Source organism: Rosa rugosa, chromosome 1 (assembly GCF_958449725.1).
Source record: "Rosa rugosa chromosome 1, drRosRugo1.1, whole genome shotgun sequence".
In the NCBI taxonomy this organism is placed as follows: domain Eukaryota; kingdom Viridiplantae; phylum Streptophyta; class Magnoliopsida; order Rosales; family Rosaceae; genus Rosa; species Rosa rugosa.
Window position 1 is genome coordinate 31624504 of NC_084820.1, and position 24850 is coordinate 31649353.

The following is a 24850-nucleotide window of genomic DNA, read 5'->3' on the forward strand; positions in this document are numbered from 1 at the left end:
GCCTCCCTTAAACTATTTCATGAATTGTTCAAAAAAAAAAAAAAACTATTTTCATGAATTATTTCCTTCTTTTTTTCTGAGAAAATCATGAAATATTACCTTAAAAAGTGTTTAAGGTTATTATATTCACTGAAAATTATTTCAAAAAATAAAATACTAAATGAATCGCTATCGATGAGTTGTGACATAGATGATTTTGTCATCAAAATTTAATATTTTGTTAGGTCTGTTTGGAATTACAGTCAATTGCTTATGATAGATCTGAAAGAAATGCTTCTAAAACTCAACCAACACGCGCATTCCTTTCTTTCTTTCTTTTTACAATTTTTGTTACATTTATGATTAGTTTTTTTCTTTCTTAATTCATCTTGGCCCTTACTAGAAGCAATCTCAAATAGGACCTTAACATTGGTCTGTCTCTATTCGTCTTGACGACTTGACAAGAGTTTCCGAGCTAGCAATTCTGATGCCAACACCATAGATGAATCATCAAAATTCATAATATTCATATAACTTGTAGTTATATCAAAATATTCATTTAATTGAGAATTTATAATAGTTTCTCATGCAACAATTAATTGTTTGAATGAGAAAATACGTAAGCATAGGATTTATTAAGTAAAATCAATAAATTATGTAAATTAATAAAATATTTGGCTCAGTATCAAATAAAAAGTTCTCTCTTTTTTTCTTGGCCTCTATTTGATAAAAAAAAAAATTTGATTTGCTCAATTGGTAAGAAGAAATTTAACCTAAGAAATCTCATGCTTATGTATTTTGCTTCATACATTTTTATTTGTCATTGGGCTATTATTTATGTTATTAATAAAATAATGACAGCCAAAATATACATTAAAGGTGAAATCAATGGTCCGGTTCTTAGTTGAGACATGCATTATCTATCTTTTTTATTGAAATATCAATTGAGTCCCCTCTAAGTTTCTAACCATTATGTCGGTGAGCTGTGACCTGTTGGTAAATTATAATTCCAACATTATAAAAATCATGGGTTCGATTCTCACTAGCATATGTAAGTTTGGGGGCTAAGGGTTTTTCTTAAAAAAAAAATTAAAAAATAAAAAAAAGTTTCTAACCATTATGCTTCACGGCACCATGTTGTCAAAAGAAAACATGGTTCACAGTTTCACACCTCAATCCACGTCATTGCTTAACATTTAAAATTGATGATCTAACTTAAGAGTTGACTAAGTATGCTATGTCATTTGGAGAGAATCTTGCGTGGGGCGGACCAATCACTGTTCAGCAGAGGGGGTGTTTTGGGTATTGCACTTTAGGAAGCAGGGGCAGTTTCGAAAAAGAGAGAAAATTTATTTTCTTCTAATTGGTTGGCCCTAAAGCCACGTGGTGGGGAAACCCCCTCCTAAGAATTTCTCTATCATTTGTTAAAAGAATGGTCCCCACCTTAATCCACATGATCACTTAACAATCATTGACGTTTGTATTAAACTAATTATATTAATGACTATAGAGGCGCTGTCAAAAGAATGGTCCCCACCTTACAATCATTGACGGTTTGAATTAAACTAATTATATTAACGACTATAGCGGCATTTTTGATCAAATTAGAAATTAGAAATGCAGAGAGTAACTGATTTTCGCTTTAAAGTACAAGATAATAAATTGAATTTAGCCCTTCTAATTAGCTATAGGTACTTGAGATTCAAGTTGGCGTCGACATCCTCATTATGCACCAATAAATATTGTTAAGTGATCAAAGTAATTTGAGGACATAAAAGCAATGGGTGTCGAATAATTGCCCAATATTACAGGTTCATTTCCTCATTATGCACCCATAGATAACCATAATTAATTACAGTCACAAAGTACTTGGAGGTTAAACTTGAGACCACTTCTCTTGGTGGCCGGTGATCATATAACATGCATAATAGAGGTATACTCTATTGGCATCCAGAAAACTACTCAAGACACCCCATTTTGTATTATTCTTTTTCAAAACACGAAAGCAAAAAAACCCAAATAAATGAATCAGAAAGCTCCATGACATTCATCAAAAGACATCCAATTCACATTTTATTTGACTTTGGCCTTCGTGTTTTCAACTTGATACATCTCTCTTCTGTATGTACTCTTAACACAGAAATAAAACCTAACTGACCATATTGGGTAAGGAACTTGGGGAAGAAAGAAAAAGAACTACCTCTACAAGTCTAGCAAAGATTACTTGTAATTAGAACTCCAACTTGATTTCTGGGCATTGAACTTCTCTGCACTCCATAACCTTCTTTGGGATGTTAGTTGTAACCAGAGTTCCGCCATTATAACCGTCCATTAGCATCTTCCCTATTTTTGATCTCCACTCTGAGCTATCACTTTCATTCTTCCTGTCATGCACAACTCTCTCACAGTACTTTAGCATGGTTCCCAGACCAGTATTGGGTTCCCAACCATATTCCAATAGAACCTGGGCCTCACCTTCACTCAAGTCTTGTCCAACCTTCAACACAGGATTGAGGAACAGATATAAACAAAATATATTTCACCTTCTAGAAAGATATACAAATTGTCTGGATAAACCTTGCTTAAATTTCAACAAAGAGTTACACTAATATGCCAAAACTAAACTCAGCCAAAAGGCATACATCAAAAACTAAGAAAGATTGCACCTGCATTACATCACAGCAATACCAAGTCGATTTTGCATTATAAACATAAATCAAGAAAGTTGAACATCAGACCAAACTCTTTGTGTATGTGTGTGCTTACATCAGGAACATAAAGGATTCCGCTATAGAAAAACCTTGAATGGGCTCGCGCTTGTTTGTGTGCTTATGAAATAGAAGAAGAAAACTGTAAAAATGCAAATAAAGTGGCAAAATTGTAAAGCTGGGTGTAGCAATATTTTGTGTGTGCGTGCGTGTGTGTGTTTAGGAGATAGAAGTAACAAAACTGAGTGTACTTATATACAAGAATAGGAATAACATAAGTGTAATAACACAATTGAAGTGGCAAAATTGTAAAGAAACATAAAGAGGATGGACAAACCTAGAGGACAGTGAGCACTTGGCAAATTAAGATGTACCAGGGTTTAGGTGGCATTATTTTCAAACACTGAAAAGAAAATCAGTGACAAAGAAAAATCTTTCTAGTGTTTTCTACCAAACAAGAAAAGGATAATAGGTTGGTCAAAATGATCCTTTGATACCCACATGCCCACATCTATAGTAGGCTAAGTTTATACCATGTTTTAAGCATTATCTACGAGAGAACAGCTCACAATTGCAGTAGCATAATTAATTAGCCCTTAAACAATATTTTCATGTTCTTCTGTGCAGCCACTCAGTGGCTGGACAACATTACTAATGGATTCAAACACATATGAACCAATGCACGAAGTGACTTAATTGTTTGACCCATATACCAGCAACGATGTCGGATATGTTTTCTAAATGTTTACCGTTAGTGCTTTATTCTCAATTAGAGAAAGCCTGCTACAGCTGGTAAGCTTCATTGCAGTCACCAGGCGCTTGATCTGCCATTCAATTGGTAGTGAATCTACTAGCTCAAAGAAGTATGTTGCATAGCCATATTCCGGTCGTTCAAGCACAATTCTGCACACAAGTAATACTAAAATGTCAAAATCCTCTCAATAAGATGATACGGACCTTAGAAAAAATTATCAAATCATGCACCTATTATGTCTCGCAAAGACAAATATAAACGATTGAAGGTCCCGGCACCAACCCCATTCAACAGGCCAGTTTCTAAACTGCAAATATCGGGCCTGTAGAAGAAAAAGAAATGAAAGCGGACTTATCCCACGATTCCTACCAGAAAAATAAACAGCTTGAAAGCGATACAGGCTTAAGTCATTTGATGAAAAGGAGTATCATGTTCATGGATTGGTTATAAGCGACCTATTACCTGCTCTACAAGTGAAATTAGACAAGCCAAGCAATAACTAGCCCTCGACTCCTTCGTGCATCGTATTGGAGCAAACTTAAAAAACGACTGGCGCTGCGAGAAAAGCTGAACAACAATAAGGAAGCTAACATTAGATACACCAATCAACCTAAATACTGTTTTATGAACTCAAGATCCCTTTTCTCCAATAATCAAAATAGTCTTGTTTTTTAAAGAAACAAAAAAGATGGAAGCACATTGAATGCCCTGCGGAAAAAATCACAGACTGTGGCGCAGATGTAATAAACTAATAAAGCATCTTGCAAAGCAAAGTGGAAAAAATTATTCTCACATTAATATTCCTTAACAATGCTTTCAAAAGTTCCACACCAAAATGATTCAAAATTTCATGCGACATAGTAGCCACTAGAACAATCCATGAAATGGTAGTAACAAGGCAAAGTCAGGAGGAAAACTTCAATATTACTACTGTTACAAACCTTTGATATCACTGCTTCAAGCTGTGCAAAGCTATCTTCACAAAAAGACTCATCTAAAGCTTCATCACTCTCGATCTCACCATAAAGCTTGATTTCATCAACCAATACCCCCTTGTCAATTAATACCTGCAAGTTCACATTTTAGGAGTCTTGTTCCACATGACACTGGAAGTGGAACAAATAAAAAAGGGCTAAAAAACATGGAGTACCTGCAAGAGTCCTGGAGCATCCTCCTCCAAAGCTGTTTTAATAGAATCCCTGCAATTAAATTTGAAGATCGATCCCTAAGTAAAGTGGGCACAGTAGTAGGTGGAAAAATAATCTGCATAAACACAACATCTTACGTGGCAGTCTTTTTCCTTTTCCTTGGACGACTAATGCTTATAGGCTTAGCAGATTCGGAAATAGGGCTACAGCTAAAGGCAGAAGGCACAATTTTAACCAAGCATCCATAGTTCTTAGACATACTCACTTCAGAGTTCTCTTGTGACACCAATAGATTCATCCGATCTCGCAGCAGCATATTGTCTATCTCATCGTCACCAATTTTGTTGGTAGCTCTAAGTTCTTGCTTTACAGGAAGTATATTAAGAGAGAAGTCACCCCTAACACGTCTGCCCAGACTCAGGAAGTCACTGTTGTCCAAAGGTTCATCCTTTATTTTGACTGAGGAATGCACTCTACTTGTGCCTGTAGGCCCATCATCTTGTCCCCCACATGGACTTAAATTCATGGCAGTAGGGGGAATTCTCTCAGATGAGCATATCTTGTCACTTTCAGAACTTTTCCTATAATCGTTTGATTTAGATTTAGCTACATCAAATGAAAATTGACTAGTAGTACTAGTAGATGATGAGAAAGCAACATTCTGTTGTGGTGAACTGATCATAGATCTACAAAGAACTGAAGCATTTGTTCCAGGATTGTCATAAGGCTGAAAGGTAGCCTTTACAGATTCTTCACCAACAATACTAGTACCTCCCTTTTCTTGACTGTCAAGTTGTTGCAAAACATCTTCCGAGAATGCCTCAGGGATATCCTGTGTGTTGCAATGCTGAAGCCACTTTAATAATAGGAGATAAAATGTAATACAAGTATCCTGTATTCAATTATACCCACTTCCCGAAGGACTGATCTGATAAATTAAAGAAGTATAACAAGAAGTATCAAGTTTTGATTGATTATCGGTTGCCGAACTAGTCCAAATTGAGGTCCTGGTGCAATGTGAAATGTGACGAAGGCACTGATATTTAAAGCTTTACCATTGCCTGTCAACAATTGTTTTTTTTTTTTTTAGGCATTGGGCTATATACCAGATGAGCACTATCACACTCCAAATCTCCAACAGAGTCCCAACAAGATATCTTATAAAATGAATCAAATAAAAGGATAAAAAAAACTACCTCCGAAACTGAATTTTCCAACCTGAAGAGTTTCCTGTGAAATTGCAGGGAAAAGGCAAATCAATGAATTACACATATAGTTTCAGACGTGTGTGAGAGCACAAATTTCACATTCTGCAAAGTCATGGGATAATCTCTTTGTATACTTCACGTGAAGTACAATGCGTTTGTGCTTATGCAGTGAAATAAATTTCAGAAAGGACAACAAAATATTGTGCCAAGATGTGAAAATCACTGAATTAAAAATGGAACCTTGATAGTAGCATCCTTTGCCGCTCTTTCAAGGCAATGTGGTCCAGATGATCATAAGTAGAGTGCATGGAGATCTCATTTTTCACCTTAACAGTCTGTACACGAGAACCAGCAAAGCCATTCATTCCATCTCCAAATGAGCTTGACAAGTTGTCAGGGTAAGCAACCTTAACTTCAACAGAAACTTCTGATAGTGTAGGATTTTCAGGTAGATTGCAACTATCAACACCAAATCTCTCTAGTTGAGCAACACCAATGCTAGGTTTAGTACAGTCAATCTGATCGGAAGAAGCAAAAGTATTCAACTTTGTCCCATTGGAGTCACAGATAGCATTCATTTCCACACATCGGCTGAAAGCGTCATTATGTAAACATTGATCAACTGAAGAACCTACTTCAGATTTACTGCACGGAAGTTCAGGTGTAGATCCTCTGGGAGTTGCAAAATCCCGATGTTCTTCTTGTTCCAATAATTGAACTGCCACTTCTCTAGCAGCACAAGGAAAAGAAAACACATCCTGCAAACGCTAAACAATATGTCCAAAAAGGACAACCACCAATCAAGCACTTATTACGGAGACAAAATGTCGGCTACAAACTGTTATCATCAAGAGCTATAAAGAAATTTCACTAACAAGGATAAGCCTATTTGTTGTTGCCTAATTACGAATCATTAAGGCTCAAGAAACAACTTTAAACTTTCGAACTTTCGACAACACACTACCGAGCTCTAACTACACTAGAATGGTTTTCGAATCAAATATTCACAAACACAATAATTCAGAGTATGACAAAATTAAAACATAGAACACGAAATTGATAAACACAAGTTATGGAGATGGAAAAATTACTCGAGACTCGGAGACTGCGTCTTCTTGTTTAAGAGCAATATCAATGAGAGACCTGCACATAAAGCCCAAATTACAAAGCTTGCATTCTAAACATTTCAAACAAGGAAAGGGGGAAACGATTTGGAGATTAAGGAGCTCACGTCGGTTTTTGCTTGGTAGCCAGTAACAGGTTACGGCGTCGTATCAACGGAACATGGTCAAGCTCATCGGAATCAACAGCCAATTTGGGGATGTCGTCTTCCATTTCAATTCAGATAATCAAACGCCATTAATCGAGATTCCGAGGAAGAAAAAGCTGTGGGAAAATCAAGCTATTTTGAATCTGGAAGGTTGGGTCGGGAATTCGGAAACGTAGCAGAGTAGGGTTTGGGATGTGAGAGAGAGATAGAGAGAAAGACAATAATATGGCGCGACGAGAGAGGATTCAAGCGCTTCTCTGCAATCACGGACTTTAACTTCCCATACTCTATAGTGTAGCGTACCTCTACGTGTACTAGCACGTCTCCATTGTATTACACCAAACAAATTCGGATAATAAAACTACTTTTTCGTGAGTCGAACTCACTTGTGACGGAAAAATGATAAATTATTATTTGAGTTTTTAGTATAAACAGTTTTCGAAGTTTCAGTTCTTGAAGTTTGGGTCATTCGGCACTTTGGTTTCCAACTATCTAAAATCATCACATTAGTACCTCAAAATTAATCTCCAGCATACTTTTAGTATCATTCGTTAGTAACACCGTTAACTCCTTTTTGCTGAGGCCATTCGTTAGTAACACCGTTATCCTAATTACTTCTCATTTTTCATATATTAGTACTTTTATGCTTTGAATTTTTCTTATTTTTTGGTTAGTGATTGGTAATTATTTATCTCAATCAAGACGGTGATGGGTTTCGTGGCAGAGGGAGAGAGAGAGAGAGAGAGAGGGCAAGACGAAAATACCCTTAGAAAAATGGAGGAGTTAACGATGTTATTAACGGATGTATGTCGATGATTAATTTTGAGGTACCAATGTGATAGTTTTACAATGTTAGAAACCAAAGTGTCGAATAGCTCAAATTACAAGGACTGTTTGTGTCTTTGTGACATTTACACCTTATTATTCAGATGTTTACTAGTCTCTTAATCTATAATCCACGCCACTTTATGGAGTTAGCTTTTTTTTGTTTGTTAATTTTTTATTTGCAATTAGAAAGAAAGCAAAATGCAATTTGTGTTTTAGGGAAACGATGTGGGTGCGGCTATTGTCACCCTATCATTTTCTTTGTTCACCCTACTTGCTCATTACACCCTACATTTTAATTTCAATTATTAAGTTTACTTATTTAACCCATTTTCCTTTCCAACAATATCTTTATATGATATATTCAATTAAAAAATAAATATTTTTAACTTTAATTTATACTCATAAAAAGATTAAATTTCCTAATAAAATCATAATCTGATTTACTCTCATTTGTTTCATTTTTTCTTTCAATTTCAACGTTCTCTATTTCAATCCATGTAAAAAGATTAGTAAATTTACAACTATGATCAATGAAGAAGAGATTGATTTTTTTTTTCTTTGTGTTTTAAATTTTTACTTTTGGTGTTCACAAAGAATATTGCAAAGATTTTGATGAAGTTAAAAATAATGGGTTTGTGAATTGAATAACGAATTAACAATGAAGAAGCAACAAAAAGACAAAAAGATAGTAATAAATTTAAATTTGGATGGAGAAGATAAAGATTAATGTTATCCAATGAGAAATTAAGTAGTCTTTGTATTTAATTAATTACTTATATATTTATTTTTCTTACATATTTGGATTTTAAAAAATTAGTGTACTTATCAGTCATTTTGCACTTGGGTAATATAGTCTTTCAATAATTCAAATGTTTGTAGGGTAAACTAAAAACATGGTAGGGTGGCAATAGCCACACTCAATAACGATATTTGAGAGAGAATTACTGTGTGTTCTCATTGATAATAGGGACATCTTTATATCGAGGATTACAATGCATAGAATCTGAATCGTACAAGGAAAGATAATCATATAATGAATGTATATCTCTAAGATATTCTCCGAGATTATCTCTAATTAAAACCCTATTACCACTAGGTCAAGTAACCTAGAGTTTGGGCTAAACACAATTCGGATTTACTTAAACACTCCCTCTTGTGTCGCCCAAACGCGGTGCTTCTCTCGTTGCCTCGTTAAAAACCTTGTCGAGTAACAAAAACCCTATGGGACAAAAATAACCTCGGTCGAAGGGGAAAAAGAGCACAACACACCCTTCACGTTTCGAGACTATGCATGTAGACATCTCCCCCTGATGTCTGCATCTCCCCCTGATGACTACGGTCATGGGAGTTCGGATAACTTCCGCAAACGATGCTACCAACATGTTTCTCAAAAGTGGAATTTAGGCAATGACTTAGTGAGCAAGTCTGCCACACTGTCCTCAGATCGAACCTAGTTCACTTTGATCTTGAGCAGAGTCTGTTGTTGCGGATTATCCTTGGTGTTGTCGCTTTTGATGAAGCGTTGCTTCATTTGTTCAAAACAAGCAGCATTATCATAAATGCTTGTAGGCTCATCTGTGGTAGACTTCAAACCAAAATTGTTCGAACACGCGTAATTATGGATCCAATCCATCAACATTCACGAACCACTTTGTGAACAGCAATAAACTCTGCATTGTGCGAAGATATAGCGACTAGGGTCTATTTTGTAGACCTCCAAGATATCATGGTCTTTACCCATGGTGAACATTTAACCAGTTTGGGAATGACCTTTGTGTGGGTCAGAGAGAAACCCAATATCAGCAAAACCTTCCAAAACACATGTCGTTTTGGGATGGGGATAGTGGAAGCAGGCCAGTGCTTGCGGCGTTCCTGGTGTGTGATGGGTCCAAATCCATCATCTCTCTGTAGGGATAAAAAAAGCCTATATCAATTGTACATCTCAAGTACTGAAAGATATCTTTTACACCAATCCAATGGCGTCGCGTTGGCGCAGAGCTATACCTTAGCTAACAAGTTCACTGCAAATGAGATGTCCGGTCTTGTGCATTGAGCTAAGTACAATAATGCGCCTATTGTACTTAAGTAAGGCACTTCTGCCTTCTAGCACATCTTCGTCATCATCTTTTGGACAAAGAAGATCATTTTCAGGATCAAGACTATGGACGATCATGGGGGTGCTTGAAGGTTTGACCTTGTCAAAATGCCTAAGCATCTATCAACACGATGCTCAAGTTCCAAACCGAGACATAATTGTGTTCTCCCAAAATCCTTCATCTCAAACTCGGATTTCAAGTGTTCAGCGGTTTCCCTTAACTTTTTAAGGGCTTCTAATGAAGATCATGTCCAACATGAACTGTGATAGAATTCAGAACTTGTTATGGAAATGCGCGGGCATATCCCTTCCCAATCAAGTAGTCACTTTAGTGAGCGTTTCAACCTTATTGCAAACGCGCTCCGTGGTCTCGAGCCACTTAACTTGGGTAAATGAAGTTCACCATGTACCTTCATGTACGTTCCATATCTAGATCCCTATAGAGATACGTAGTGACCACATTTGTAAGCTGCATGATCAGTTATTCGGAAACTACCAAACTGACAGGGTAGTGGAGTGCAATGACATCCATTACGAGAGAATATGTCTCATCGTAGTCGAGTGAAACCCTTTGATCCTCTTTTTATAAAATAAAAAAAAAAACTCATGCGGAACGAAATGCACGATTACATCATCAATTATGATGGAGTTTCTATCCCACGTCTCATGTACACTAATATAATTTTCATAGAGCTCAATATTCTCAGGAATAGGTTCTGACGTAGAGGCGTCCCCCAACGATAACCATAACCCGGAAGATACTCATGAGACTGATTTTGAGTCTTGATGATCAAAGGATTGGAATGTGCCAAATTATCCTTTGAACTCACGGGCCTCCCACTCTTCCTAGCTGGGGCCATGGCCTATAACGCCAAAGTGCCACTCTCTTTGGCATTGGCGCCATGCCTACCTCCGTGTAGGGTGGTGCTACATCCTCTCGTAGGGACGTCCTTCCTTGCAGGCATATTTGCAGCAGATGTGTGATCTCGTCACTTTAACAGGGATCGAGATGAGACATAGTGGGGACAGGCCACGACAATTCATGTCGTTCCTGCTGAATATTCGTGTTCTTATCTCCCCCTAAAGACGGGAAGACTGTCTCATCAAAGTGACATATGCAAATCTAGCAATAAGGAGATCGCTTAGCAAGGGTATTAGGTGGCGGACGATTGTTGGAATCTCAAATTCAACTTAGTTGTCCATTCGTCTGTAAGGACCCATCATAGTGAGTTGTGGCAGCGCAATTGGCACATAAATGGCACACTCAAATATGCGTAAGTACGATACTTGTACTCAGTCACTAGCTGTAAGCAGAGGTAGCTAGATTAGGTGGCAGTGGGTCGTAGACGAATTAGCATAGTTGCATGCGATATTGCATCACCCCAAGTGGATATAAGGAGATTGGTGCGCATTACCAATGTCCTGACTACCATCGTAGTCGTTTCCGCGAGACCATTTGGGTGTGTACATGGGAATATGATGTCCAACATCAGTCCCATTGCAATAACCATCGAAAGTCTTCGATGTAAACTCTCTAGCATCGTCAAGTCCAATTGACGGAATAGGATGATCCGGGGAGTGAGCCCGTTGTCATATGATATTTGCTAGGAGTGTAGTATAAGCAGCATTTACGGGTGGACAATGGCACAACACGTGACCAGCGTGTTTGCGTGTCAACCAAAATCATGAAATATTTAAGCGTCTGCAAGTTGGTTGAATCAGTCCACAGAATCCCCATGGATTCTATGTAACAACAGAATGAGTATTTTCATATTCTTTGCATAGGACGGTCTCAGTCCTAATTTCCCTAAGGAACGGGCTTTGTAAAATGAGCGAGAGGCCTTAGAATCAACCAATGAGGATTTTGGTCGGGCCTAAGCGTCTGAAACACTATTTGAAGCAAAGTTTGTGATTGCAACATCACCTGGGGCGTCATCACCATGATGTACGCTATCCATGGCGTCATGGATAAGGACTATGCCAGCCCTAGGTTGGTGGTGGACGGCGGCGGCTCTGGAGGCAGCGGTGGCAGTCACACTTAGTCCAGGAATCAACTTTTGATTCATGCTTCATTTCGCTCGAGAGAAATGATGTCCATGTGAAGTCTTTAGTAGATGGATCATCATATCATGACTAGGATGACCTATCCTGTCGTGACAAAGCCAATATGTGTCTAAATCTAAGAGATCTTCTCTCAAAACTTTATTGGATTTAATAGCTCGAATAGTGACATAGAGTCTACTAGAGAGACACATAAACTTCTCTAAGATGCGTCTTTGTCCACAATCATTAGAGGTATTGCAAAGGAACTTATTTCCGTTGTCTACATGTGTTTTCGCATGGAATCCGTTGGCTATTCATAGGTGCGATTTTCCCTAGGAGCGTAGAGAGTTTCTGTGACAATAATCAAGGTGCCATTTGGCAAGGGGAACTTGGGCTATTCCATGTCCTTGAATTAATACTGATGGCCCAGCCATTGTAGTCACAAAGTAATATGCTCATAATCAAAATGGAGTCATAATTAAAAGAACTCGAAATTTTATTCATAAGCCAATAGAGTACATTATTATCTCTTAACCATTAGGAGAATCTAATCCAAATGCTAGCTAATGCAAAACAAAGGTAGTCATTTGAATTCTTTCGGTAACTCCAAAATAAATATGACCAGGTGAGTAGAGAGATGTCGGTGGAGCAAAGCTTGCTTAAGTACCACTTATCTCAAAACCTTCCTAGACATCACACTCATTTTGGATGAGCCTATGTGAAGAAAAACTAAACCAATGACATTTACTACAAAGTATATGGCAATTGCCTATTACATCTCTTGGAAAAATAAAGACTTAAACAGAATTGGCGAACTATTGATCCCAGACAGATTTGTAGTCTTCAACCCTTCACTCTAGATCATCTTCTTGATCTTCTTATTCCGCATAGTGAGCTTTTCTTGCTTCACAATATGCTTTGTAGGCGGTGACAATTTCTTCACGAGCTCTACAAATGTTTGCCCAATGACCGGATACTCCACATCGAGAACATACATCTCTTCGCTCAGACTCCATTGATTGAGGAGCTTTGAAAGCGTCATTTAGATGACTCTTAGTGTTGGTGGCGCCACCAACATGGCCAGAGGCGTTGCCTCCCTCTCTCTTTCCACGTTGACCTTTTCGGTTCCGTGTTCGCCTATTTTGGCGGTTACCTTCCCAAGTAGAGCGATTATATGGACCAGAACGTCCAGAAGTATCCCTAAGATTAGGGTTTCGCTCTTAGCGCCCTCTCATAGGGGCACGACTATAATTGGATTCCAGAATAAGCTCTGTTTTTACGGATCTCGAATTATAGTTCTTCACAAGGATGTTGTCATGCTTTTCAGCGACATTCAGAGCTCCAATAAGCTCATGAAACCTTGTGATCCGTCCTGCAGTAACGTAGATTCGATAGTTCTTAGCAACCATCAATGCAGAGACGGGGAAGGTAGCTAGAGAGAGTCTTCTCAATCAACATCGCATCTGTGATCTCTTTACCACAGAATTCCATTAAGGATTTAATGCGAAATGCTTCTGAGTTGTAGTCAGGAATTGACTTGAAATCACAGAAGCGGAGGCTATGCCATCTCACTTCTAGGTCAGGAAGCAGAGAGTCACGGACGTTGCCAAATCTTTCTTCGAGTGAGACCCACGGCCTTCTGGGGTCTTCTTCATTCATACACTCGTACTGGAGCGAATCATCCCTATGACGAGTCATTAGGATGATGGCTTTCGCCTTATTTGCCTCTAAGGCTGCTCTATTTGCTTCCAAAGCTTGAGCTTGCTCAACAGTTAGCACATCCTGGCTAGGCTTGAGAATCATATCCAGGATTCCATCAGCCTTGAGATGCTGGCAGACATCACGAACCCACCTGTGATATCCAGAGCCAGTTGTTCCCAATGGAGCAAAGTCCAATTTGTTTAGGTTACTCATCCTGAAAGAGAACAATAAAAAGGGTTAGTTTCGAAGCGGAAAAGCTACCACGAAAACATATAAAATTCCTGAGCGTAATCGCTTCCAAGAAATTCAATTCCAAGAGGTATTGGATTAGATCGAAACAATGACGTAAGTGGTCGATCATAAATTCTCTACAAACTCTAAGTTTGGAGATCTCAACAAGCTCCAAGCTTGGAGTGAGCACGAACCCCCATAGTTCGGCTTAATTAGGTCTCCCCTATGATGAAGAAAGGGGGGTAGAAGAAGGGCAAGTCCCTAGGAAAAAGAAGAGAAAAGAAATAAATACTTCAAAAAAGGGAACTTTTAGTAAAAAATACCTTGAAATTGGTCTCCCGAAAATTTGACCAGAAAACGTGGCCGGAAAGTTGACCGAAAACGGTCAACTAGCGTTGACCGGTGCTGGGGTCCGCTACTGACGTGGCAGTGGGGTCCGGTTGCTGACGTGGCAGTGGGTCCCTGTGATGATGTGGCAATGGGTCTGGTGCTGACGTGGCATTGGGTCCCAGTGATGACGTGGCAGTGGACCGCGTCAGTGGGCCTCTGGGCTGCCTTCTTTTCCTTTTTTTTTTTTCTTTCTTCTGCTGGTTTTTCTGAAGGCCGGTTCAGCAGCTTTTAGACTTGTTTTTAGAGTTCTGCTTCCGGTTCCTGGATCCTAGGATCGAGGCGCTACTGGTGGCAAAATTTGGTAGCAATCGGAGGTCCAGATAGTGGTGAACAGGTGCAGGGATCTCTTTTTTTCTTCTTTGAGGGCTGGTTCGATACTTCCGGTGGCCGGTTCGGTGGTTTTCCGGCCGGTTCTGGTGGTTCCGCCGCCTGTTCTGGAATCCTAGGATTGAGGGCTTCAATATATGAGGCGGTGGTTGCTAGGGTTTGAAGGCTACAAATTTAGGGTTTCAGGGTTAGGGCTTCGTGCTGATAACGTGTTTTAGGGAAACGATATTTGAGAGAGAATTGTTGTGTGTTCTCATTGATAATAGGGGCCTATTTATATAGAGGATTACAATGCATAGAATATGAATCGTACAAGGAAAGATAATCATACAATGAATGGATATCTCTAAGATATTCTCCGAGATTATCTCTAATTAAAACCCTATTACCACTAGGTCAAGTAACCTAGAGTTTAGGCTAGACGCAATTCGGATTTACTTAAACAATTTGCAATTTAAAGTTGGAAGCAAGTAGATAAAACTAAAACTAGTTTGAACTTCAATTTTAAAACTTAGAGATAGGAGGGAAAAAAAAAAAAAAAACTCTCTCTGGAAAACCTAGCCGCAATTGAGAATTTCCCAAATTTCTTCTTGCTTGTCTGGCGGCGCATCCTTTGGACCTTGTTGCCGGATTTGTGGGTTTTTTGTCACTATTTGTTGGCAAATGGTGACGTCGCGTCTATAGTCGAAAGGTTTAAGGTTTCATTCAAGGATGACATTCATGGAAATCACAGAAAGTTAGCAAGGATTGGATGTGGTTTGTCTGGACTTGTAGGCTGACCAGATTAGGGTCGACTGTTTAGAATTGGCATGAGGAGCTGGTTAGAGATGTGGTTGTGGGGTCAGCGGATTGGTATGGATCAGATTCCTTGTTTATTGCGTGGTCTTCTCTGAGATTAGCTCTTGCATTCGACCCGGTCTAGTCTGGTAATATCAAACAAAATCTTGGTTCCTACCTTTTTTCTGGGCATAAACAATGGCATCAGGTCAATGGAAAGGGGGTGGCTGCTTAGGGTGCTTTGCAAATCAGATCTATCCTGGTTTGGCTTTGGTTGACATTAAAGTGGCTGAGGTGGCGGCGTCGAGATGTGCGACAGTGGCGGCGGCAAAGATGGAGGTGTTTGACTTAATCTCGACACATGTACGACTTTCCGGCAGAGGTTGGAGAAGATCAAACCTGGGCGCTTTGCTTCATTCACTGAACCTTGGGCTTGGACTATGGCTTTAGGTCCTAATTTGATAGCTATGTTATTTAATTTCCTTTTTTGTTTTCTTTTATTCCTAGTTTGTTAAGCTTGTTGTCAATAACATCCTGCCAACTTTTGGTAGAGAGTAATTGAGCGCAACCTCCTAATGGGATGATGATACTTAGTGGCACTAGACTTATTCTTCAATGGCGACATAGTTGGAAAGCCATTATAGCTTTCTTCTAATTTAATGAGGTCTAAGTGGAGTTGTCCTTTTGAACTAGTTGAGAATTTTTGCATGGAGCTATTGCAATCAAGAATCTTTAAGGTAAGGTACCCTTCAAGGTAAATGAGCATCGATTGAAACCCTATAGGGATTCCACCATTGACACTAAAACAAAAGGTAATCACTCTCCAAGATGTTCCTTGACTCACTCTTTGACATATATATGGTTCGACAATGATGACCTTAAGGAACATGTTCGGTAGGGAGAAAATTCTAGCATTACCTTGTGATATTTATTTTTCTTTAGTTGGTAGTCTTCGTAGTAGTTGTAGTTTCTTTCTTGTCATTGTTTGGAGGTTGGGATGTGTTTAAAGTTCAAATGTTTGGAAGACATTTTTGTACAATTTTGGGGTGTGTAGTGATGTCAAGACCGTACTCTTATTGGAGAATTCTCATCCTTATTCTTTGGTGAGTCTATCATGTGACGCATTGTTATTGGACATTATCATGCTCTAAATAAAGTCGATTATTTCATGAGCATCTTGAGCATTCATGGAGCGTACTTTAAGGAAGTCAAGGTCATGTGCCTTGAGGTTGATGTCTCGTATTGATCTTCCCTGAATATCGTGAGCAATGGAGGGTCGTCAAAAAGGGGGTTTTCGTGTCTTTTCCCACATTTCAATTACTATTTTTGTTTGTAAGTTTTTATTTCCCTTACGCCAAACTAGGGCTGTCAATTTCGACACGACCCGATAACACGACTCGAAACCCGCACGAAATAAAGTAGGTCGACTACGGGTCAACCCACCATGACCCATTTAATAAACGGGTCGACCGCGGGTCAATCCGACAACACGAAGTGTACCCGTATAACCTGTTTATTAAATGAATTGAATTATAAATTATATATAACTCACGTAAATGACCCATTTAGAAAAAGTAATATTATATGTATATAAAGGTTGAGTAAATCTTTTTCTCACTTTAAACTAGGGTTACCACTTCATCATTAACACTATAAATTCTCTAGTGAATTTAATCAATTGATTTATGCATTTTTTTAGTTAAATGAGTCGCAATGTTAAGCTTTAAATGAGTCATTTTGTTCAATACGACACGACCTATTTATTAAATGGGTTAAGCGGGTTGGAAACGGGTAACCCGTTTAATACATAGGTTGGGTTTGGTTTAAATTTTCAACACGATTATTAAATGGGTTGGGTTTGGGTTTGTCTCTTGTGACACAACAAATACCTTGACCCGACACGAACCCGACCCAACACGAGCCATTGACAGCCCTAGCCCCAACTTCAATCTTATGCCTAAATTCAACATAAATTTAGCTTTTAATCTCACCATACAACATTGAAGACAATGTTGCTTTTAAGTATGAGGGAGAGCGATCGAGGGGCCTTATTTTTACTTTCCAAAAAAAAAAAAAAAAAGGTTCTTTCTAGATTAGCCTTTTGTAGTTATATTTTAATGATTATGGTCATTTGTAAAATAAATTGATACAACAAATTTTAAAGTTCAGAAGAATATGAACAATGAATAAATAAATGATGGATTAAATACTATTTAGTCCCTGAACTTAGATTGAAAAAACACTTCAATCCCTGTCCTTGTAATTTCACATGTTTAATCTTGGACTAAATACTTGTTACTCCCTGTACTTTGCTCCATAAAACAGTTTAGTCCAAATTTTTTAAATTAAACAGTTTAGTCCTTATTCTCTCTAATTCTCACACAACAGATCCTAAAATGACTATTATACCCCTCACTTTTTATTTTTATTTTTTATTTTTTCTGCCACTCTTCACCACTCTGTTTCAACACCACCAACTGAACTTTTCTTACTCACCCTTTTACTCTTTTCCGAAATAATTTTGCCTGAATTCACACAAGCTCCATCTTTCCGAACACCTGAGACCTTTCTCTTTATCCAAAGAAATTTTGGACTTACTCTTAGATTTACCAGTAGTTGCTTTATTAGTTGTGGTTGACAATTCTGCTTACCACCCAACCTTGAAGATCGTCTAGGAGTCTGAAACCCATCACTGACATTGTTCAATCTTGGAGCTTTTCTTGACTCAGAACTCGATTTCCTGCAATTACGAGGCCCATAATCAGGTTTCCCCAAATTCCTTAAGACTATATCTGGGGAGGAATCTTCATCTTCATCGACCACCACCACCACCATCATCTCCTGATTCAAAACCCTAGATTCTCTGGACCCAACATTCTTTTTACTCAATTTCTTCGAGCCAATCGAAAGATTCAAATAGCGTACCACATTGTTGCTTCTAGATTTGGATTTGGTGGTTTTAGGGTTTTTTAGATCGTTCAGCTCTCTCTTTCAATTCCACAATTCACTGCGACTTTAGGAGAATTGTGGCCGGCTGCTCTGGTTCTGGACTGGTATTTTGACCCATTTCTCCTGAGTTTGGATTTGGGGGGGGCTTTTGGATTTTGCAGCGGCCTTTTTCTGAGGCTTGGTTCTGGAGTGATGTTGCAAGGAAGAAATCTGGGAGATCTTCGGAGAATTGAGCATTGTTGGGCTGTGAAGGCCACTGAGTCTCCCTCGTTCTAGACGCCGGTGTGGGGAAACTCAACTAGATAGCCAGAGTGGGAGGCCTACTCGACAAAGGAGACGTTGAGCTCAAGGGAGAGATTTCCTCTTGTCAACGGCGTCAAGAAATTGGTCTCGGCCTTGTTGCAGCGGAGAGACCTGGCGGCATCGTCGTAGGCGAGAGCTGCCTCCTCCAAAGAGAGAGAGAGAGAGAGGCAGAAAAAATATATAAATAAAAGAGAGAAAAATAAAAATAAAATAAAAAGTGAGTGGTATAATAGTCATTTTAGGACCTGTTGTGTGAGAATTGGAAAGAATAAGGACTAAACTGTTTTATGGAGCAAAGTACAGGGAGTAACAATTATTTAGTCATTTAATCTTTGTACTCTCAATTTTAGACCAATAGGTCCATTCCGTTCCTTTTCATCCAAAAATTCCTTTAAATTGTTGTGGTGGCAATCCTTCCGTGCCAAAATATCTATTATACCCTTACAACATCATTTCTTCTTTTTTCTTTTTATTTTTAATTTTTTTCTTTTTCTGTTTATCTCTTCTTTTTCCTCCTCTCTCTCTCCTTCTTCACCTACTCAATCTTCGTCACTTTCTCCTCCAAGAGTCCTCAATGTCGTGCCTTCACTTCCTGACCAAAACATACCAGCTCGTTGACGATCCTGCCATCGACCACATCGTCTCTTGGGGAGAGGACGACACCACCTTCGTTGTCTGATCGAGATGGTTCATGATATGGTCCTTGTACTTGTGTTGGATCATAATTAATATATATATATATATATATATATATATATATACGGGCGAGTTCTAGAGAGGACGTCCGCACTTTCGCTAAAGTGCGGACGGCGCTACTGCAACAGCTTTCAAGCGGCGACGGGGCGGCGGGGCTTGCCGGACGGAGGCCAGAGGTATCCCAGAACGCTTCTGGGCAGCGATCGAGGTCGGAGGAGGTCGAGGTTAAAGGTTTCTGGGCAACGACCTCACCTGCAACTGCAGGTTTCTGGGCAGCGCTGCAACCACGTCGCCGACGACTCCACCGACTGCAGACCTGTCCGTCCGACCCCTGGCCTCCTTCCGGCAAGCCCCTTCGCCGCCTGAAAGCTGCTGCAGCAGCGCCGTCCATCCGCACTTTAGCGAAAGTACGGACGTCCTCTCTAGAACCCGCCCATATATATATATATATATATATATATATATATATATATATATATATATATATATATATATATATATATATATTTGTACCCTAAAACATGGAAATTATTTAAGTTCAATTTAGTGTTGACTAATCTAATTCCATGTTTTGTAGAAAATCTTGACAAGAGGAGAAAAAGTGATTCCGGCGAAATTTTTCATGGACCACCACTTTTGATAGCACAAATATTTTGTGAAGCAATCCCAGAAAAATAGGAGTTTAAATGGAGCAATGAAGCCATGGAACATGAAGAACTGATGTAAATGACTAAGTTCGATCACTCCTTTGGCCTGAAATTACAAGAGAAGTCCACAAAAATCATTGTGCAAAACAGTTGCTGCAAAGCAGAAAACTACAGTTCAGAATCAGCTTATCGGGAACATTTTTGGAGAGCTTTTTCTTGCAACCTTCCATGTGGAATATTGCAGAAATGACTAGTATTCCTTGAAGACATGATGTTGTAGTACAACATGAGCCCAAGAAATGGTCAAAAAAGTCATTAAGGCAGCGGGAATTAATGCTCAAAGTAGGCTTCCGAGAAGGCAGAAACTATCAGCTTTTCACGAAGCTTTTTGGTAGATCGTTTTCGGTGACTTACTTGGAGTTTTTCTTGAAATTTGTTGATTATTATAGAAGACATGATATCATAGAGTATGTAGGAGTCGAGAACCATTCAGAAATATGGCAATAGCAAATCAAACCTAGTCCAAGAAGGAAGCTTCAGAAGCAGAAAATGAATCCTACTCAAATAAGGGTAACTTGGCCGAGAATCCTTTTTAGACCGCTTTGCTGTGTGTTTTTGGAAGGTTTATGATGCTGCAATTATCAAGAAGAGTCTTAAAAGATTATGGCAAGATTAATCCATTATATTAGCCTTTGGATAATAGGAATCTCTATGCACATTCTCTCATTTGGTTGTCACATTGACTTTGGTGACCCAAAACCACCCTAACACTCTTCATTTCATGTTTCCCATGCACATTAAAGACAGCTAGCTGCTTCTCTCTTCTACTAAGTTATCTTTTTCTACTCTACACTCTCATAGATCATCATTATGTCCTTCTTTCTCTTCCCCAACACTTCACCTCCTTTTGTTGACTTTTTCTCACTTTTTCTCCCTTGTTTTCTTACGTATGAAGAAAGGGCTAGCTGCTCCTCTTCCTCTTTTTCCTCTATTTAAGGCTCTCTCTTCCCTTTTTATCATCATCTCATATACCTATAAGTTTCCCAACACTCGATCATATATCACTCCATTACATCTTTTTCTCTTTATATTCTCTACAATCCACTATCTTCTTCTCCACAAAACCTCCATCACCACCACCATTAATCCATAACATCTATTACCACCACCACCAAATTCATCATTTCCATCTACCCATTCTATTTCATATACACAAAGCTTCACCACTCCACCATTTCACCACTTGATCATATCTACATCTTATATTCCATCATCAATCTTTGAAGAAGAAGGAGAGGAGTCTAGCATCACATGAGGAATCATCATCACAATGACAAAACCTCTATGAGTTCATCTACATCATCCCCAATTTGATCATCACTAGTCACTTCTCGTTCCCTACTTTTTAGTTTAATGTTCATAAACATGTTGGAGCTTATGTATTTGATTATGAGTGAGTAGTTAGTTTGTTGGGGCTAGGGTTGAAAGCTCTAGCCAATCTTGTATGACTTTAATGTAAATATTATGTTTGATGCACTTTTCTTTAGCACCTTAACAAGTTATAAGTTCAAGAGTTGAATGTTTATGCTTAAACTTAATCAATTTGAGTATGAATATTTGCCATGACATGAGAAACAAATAGAGCTTGATTAACCTTGGTTGTTTGAAGTATGATAGCATATCATATGTGCATGTTAGTGTTGTGAACTACAATCACTTAGAGATAAGCTTGGTTGGGTACTACACCCGAGAGGGGTTGCTTGATATCATCAAAGGAGCATGTCCCTTGTCATACCCGAGAAGGATGCAAGGAGAGAAATCGGCTAATTAAAATGGTATCATTCACTATAAAAGCATCATTGTTTGCAAGAGAGGCTAGAGGTGAAAACCTTAAGTCCTAACTTCCAACCATTTCATTACATCTAATTTAGCTTAGCATAGTTTACATTTCAAGTATTCATTTAACTATTTCCGAATTAAATCATCTCCAAAACCAAAATCAAACCACTTCTTCACCTTGCATATAACCATCATGAACTTTAGTTCACTTGTGACCTATTGTTTGTGATTTGTACATTTGCATATTCATCTAGCATCCTTTAGGTTTTCCTTAGCTAGAGTGGGTTTTCCAATCCCTTGGTACGATATCCCCTCCTCATAATCCCCTACACTATAACTTGGCCCTTATACTTGAGGGTGGCTATTTGGCTAACAACTAGCTGAAGAAGAAGTTTCAAAGAAGGTTTGGTTCATGATCACCATGAAATCCAAATCGCTAAATTCCAAAACTTAACCCCAAAATCCATATACCCAATTAAGCACACACCAATCTTCGTCTTGAGTCCCTCCTCTTCTTCCTTCTTCTCCTTCGGCAAGTCAATTTTCAGTTTCTTCGGTGCCGATCTCAAAATCAAAACTATATTCGGCGAGTTGGTGATCTCTCTCAGAAAGGAACGCTGCTTCTTGGACGGCAGAGCTTTCAAGTCCTCCGCTGCCAAGGCTCGCTTCTTCGTAGAGTGCATGGTGTAGACACTGTTTCCTTAGTCGCACATGTTGAATTGATTTGCAGAGGGTTTGGGATCAGATCAGATTCAAATTCCCACCACCAAAAACCATGAAATCCTTCAATTCCAGAAATCCATGAGCAAGAAATGGATGAAGAGTAAGACCTAGATGCCCAAGTTCAAGACTTGACTACCCCAGAGCATTACTTGGTTCAATTTGAGTAAAGTTAATTGCTTTTTGTCAATTCCCTATCACAAATTTTTTGGGTGTTTTTGATTCTTTCAATCTATTTAGTAAAAAGCTAGATTGAATTGGTTTAATTTTAGTAAAGTTAATTGCTTTTTGTGAATTTGTGGTTATGCGGAGGCGGGGCTTAAAGTTCAGTACATTGCTGTGTACCATAACATACTGCATTGACCTAGGTTTGCAAAGTTTTTGGTGCTTGTGGCTCAGGAGCTTGATGATGATGTTAGTTCATTTTTGATGTCTTGGTTTTGTTGTGTTTTGGGGTTTATTTTTTGGTTTGGTGAATTTTAAAGGTCGGATATTTCGATTGGTGTTTTATCTACATTTGCTTTGTGTTGGTAGTGCAAACAACTTCTTGCTGGTTTAGTTGAGCATGGTTGACTTACACAGCAACAACTAATAAGAAGAAAAAGAGATAAACAGAAAAGAAAAAAAAAAAAGAGAAAAGAATAAATTTTATAAAAAAAAAGTGATGGTATAATAGACATTTTTCCGAGAAAAAATTGTCACGTCAGCAACTTAACAAAGCTTTTGAATGGAGAGTAACAATTATTAAACATGTGAAATTAAAAGGACAGAGACTGAAGTGTTTTTCAGTAAAAGTTCAAGAACTAAACAGTATTTAATCCATAAATGATTAATTGATTTGGAATACAATTAACAAAAAGAGCAAATGTCAATAACAATAGTGTAGCTTGCAAGTCTATTGGTAGTAGATAATTTAGGGTGCGGCTATTGCCACTCTATTATTTTCTTTGTTCACCCTATTTGCTCATTACACCATACATTTTAATTTCAATATTAAATTTACTTATCTTACCCTTTTTTTTTTTTTTTTTCAGAAATATCTTTTTTTTTTTTTTTTTTTTGAACAATCCCAAATCGGGTTTCAACTTCATTCATCACATGCCAGAGTGGCCATTACATACCCTTCTACTGTCTTCAACCTAGGCAGATCAAGAAATTGTGGTAGTATCCATAGTGGTACATAAAAATAGGTTCACTCATTAGACATCAAATACATAGATAATAGTATGAATCCTTCTTCAGTACTACTCCAGATGCATTAGAGACACATAAAGTGTATAGATCCCTAAAAACTTAAGGAGTTATTGAAAGTAAACTAAGCTACTTGTAGGGGGCACTTTGATCGGAGTTGTACGGCAGTGGATATTCATGGGTAAGGACCCAAAACTTTGCCCCTTTGTCTGAGTTAGCGAAGACTAGGCCCAGCAAACTTCGAAGGATTAAAAATCCTAGGAAGGTTGCTGTTGTGTTCTTCCCGGCAGTTCCTATATATATGCATGGCAATGAATTGATCATTTCAAAATAGGCTTGGCAAGATGCGTGTGGCGTGGGAGCTAGAAGAGCATGAGTTTTAGAAGAAGAGGTTCCAGCAGTGTTGTATACTGGTTGAGGTTTGTGAGATAAGGGGGTTTGGATAGAAGGTGGTTTGAAATGATGGAAAATTATGGATGAATGTGAGAGAGAGGAAGCATGAGAGAAGAAGAGTGCTAGGGAGCTTGCTAGCACACTCCGTCCTCCCTCTGCTTGGTTAGTAACATAGCTATTTATATGCAATTCCAGCAGCCAAAGGAATCTCGGTGGAAGGTCTTTACTGCTGGGTAAAGAGATGGCTTGGGTTAAATGCATGTACTGGATTTTGCAATGTGTTTTGGTTTGTCAAGTTGTGTCTAGGGCTATGAGATTTTGGGCAGATTTTCTGCCATAATTTAGGCAGGATTTGCTGCTAGGATTGCAATCCCAAGATTTCTGCTGTGTTGCTGGGATTATGTGCTGCTGGGATTATGGGATTATGTTATGCGGCTAGGATCAAGAATCCTATGTTTAGCATTTACTATTTTGTTTGTTTCTAAAAGATTTGGGCTTGGGTTTTTGGGCTCTCTCTCTTCTTCACTTACCCGTATTAAGAGTTAGGCCGTTGGGCATGAATTTTGGTCCCAAGTCCAAAATTATCAACGAGCCTAAAACTAATAACGGGCCTCATGCAATTCCGTTACCTTCCATACCACACCCATTCTTGT

The 24850-nt window shown here is 38.6% G+C and overlaps 1 protein-coding gene across 3 annotated transcripts; it reads right to left on the minus strand.

Moving 5' to 3' along the window:
- Nucleotides 1–2025: 2025 nt before the first annotated feature.
- Nucleotides 2026–7386, minus strand: LOC133724657 (uncharacterized). Of its 3 annotated transcripts, none has more exons than XM_062151436.1 (11): nucleotides 7029–7386; nucleotides 6889–6940; nucleotides 6038–6555; nucleotides 5786–5819; nucleotides 4727–5436; nucleotides 4592–4640; nucleotides 4383–4508; nucleotides 3904–4008; nucleotides 3672–3763; nucleotides 3437–3590; nucleotides 2026–2476 (listed from the first exon to the last, which is right to left on the minus strand). In XM_062151436.1, exons 1-11 carry the CDS (start codon nucleotides 7130–7132, stop codon nucleotides 2210–2212), a joined length of 2211 nt encoding a protein of 736 aa, XP_062007420.1. In that variant the 5' UTR covers nucleotides 7133–7386; the 3' UTR covers nucleotides 2026–2209. The 3 variants fall into 3 exon arrangements, with proteins under 3 accessions (XP_062007420.1, XP_062007419.1, XP_062007421.1); XM_062151435.1 differs by having other exon boundaries at nucleotides 6038–6564; XM_062151437.1 differs by having other exon boundaries at nucleotides 4727–5421; nucleotides 6038–6564; nucleotides 7029–7385.
- Between the last annotated feature and the right edge of the window lie 17464 nt (nucleotides 7387–24850).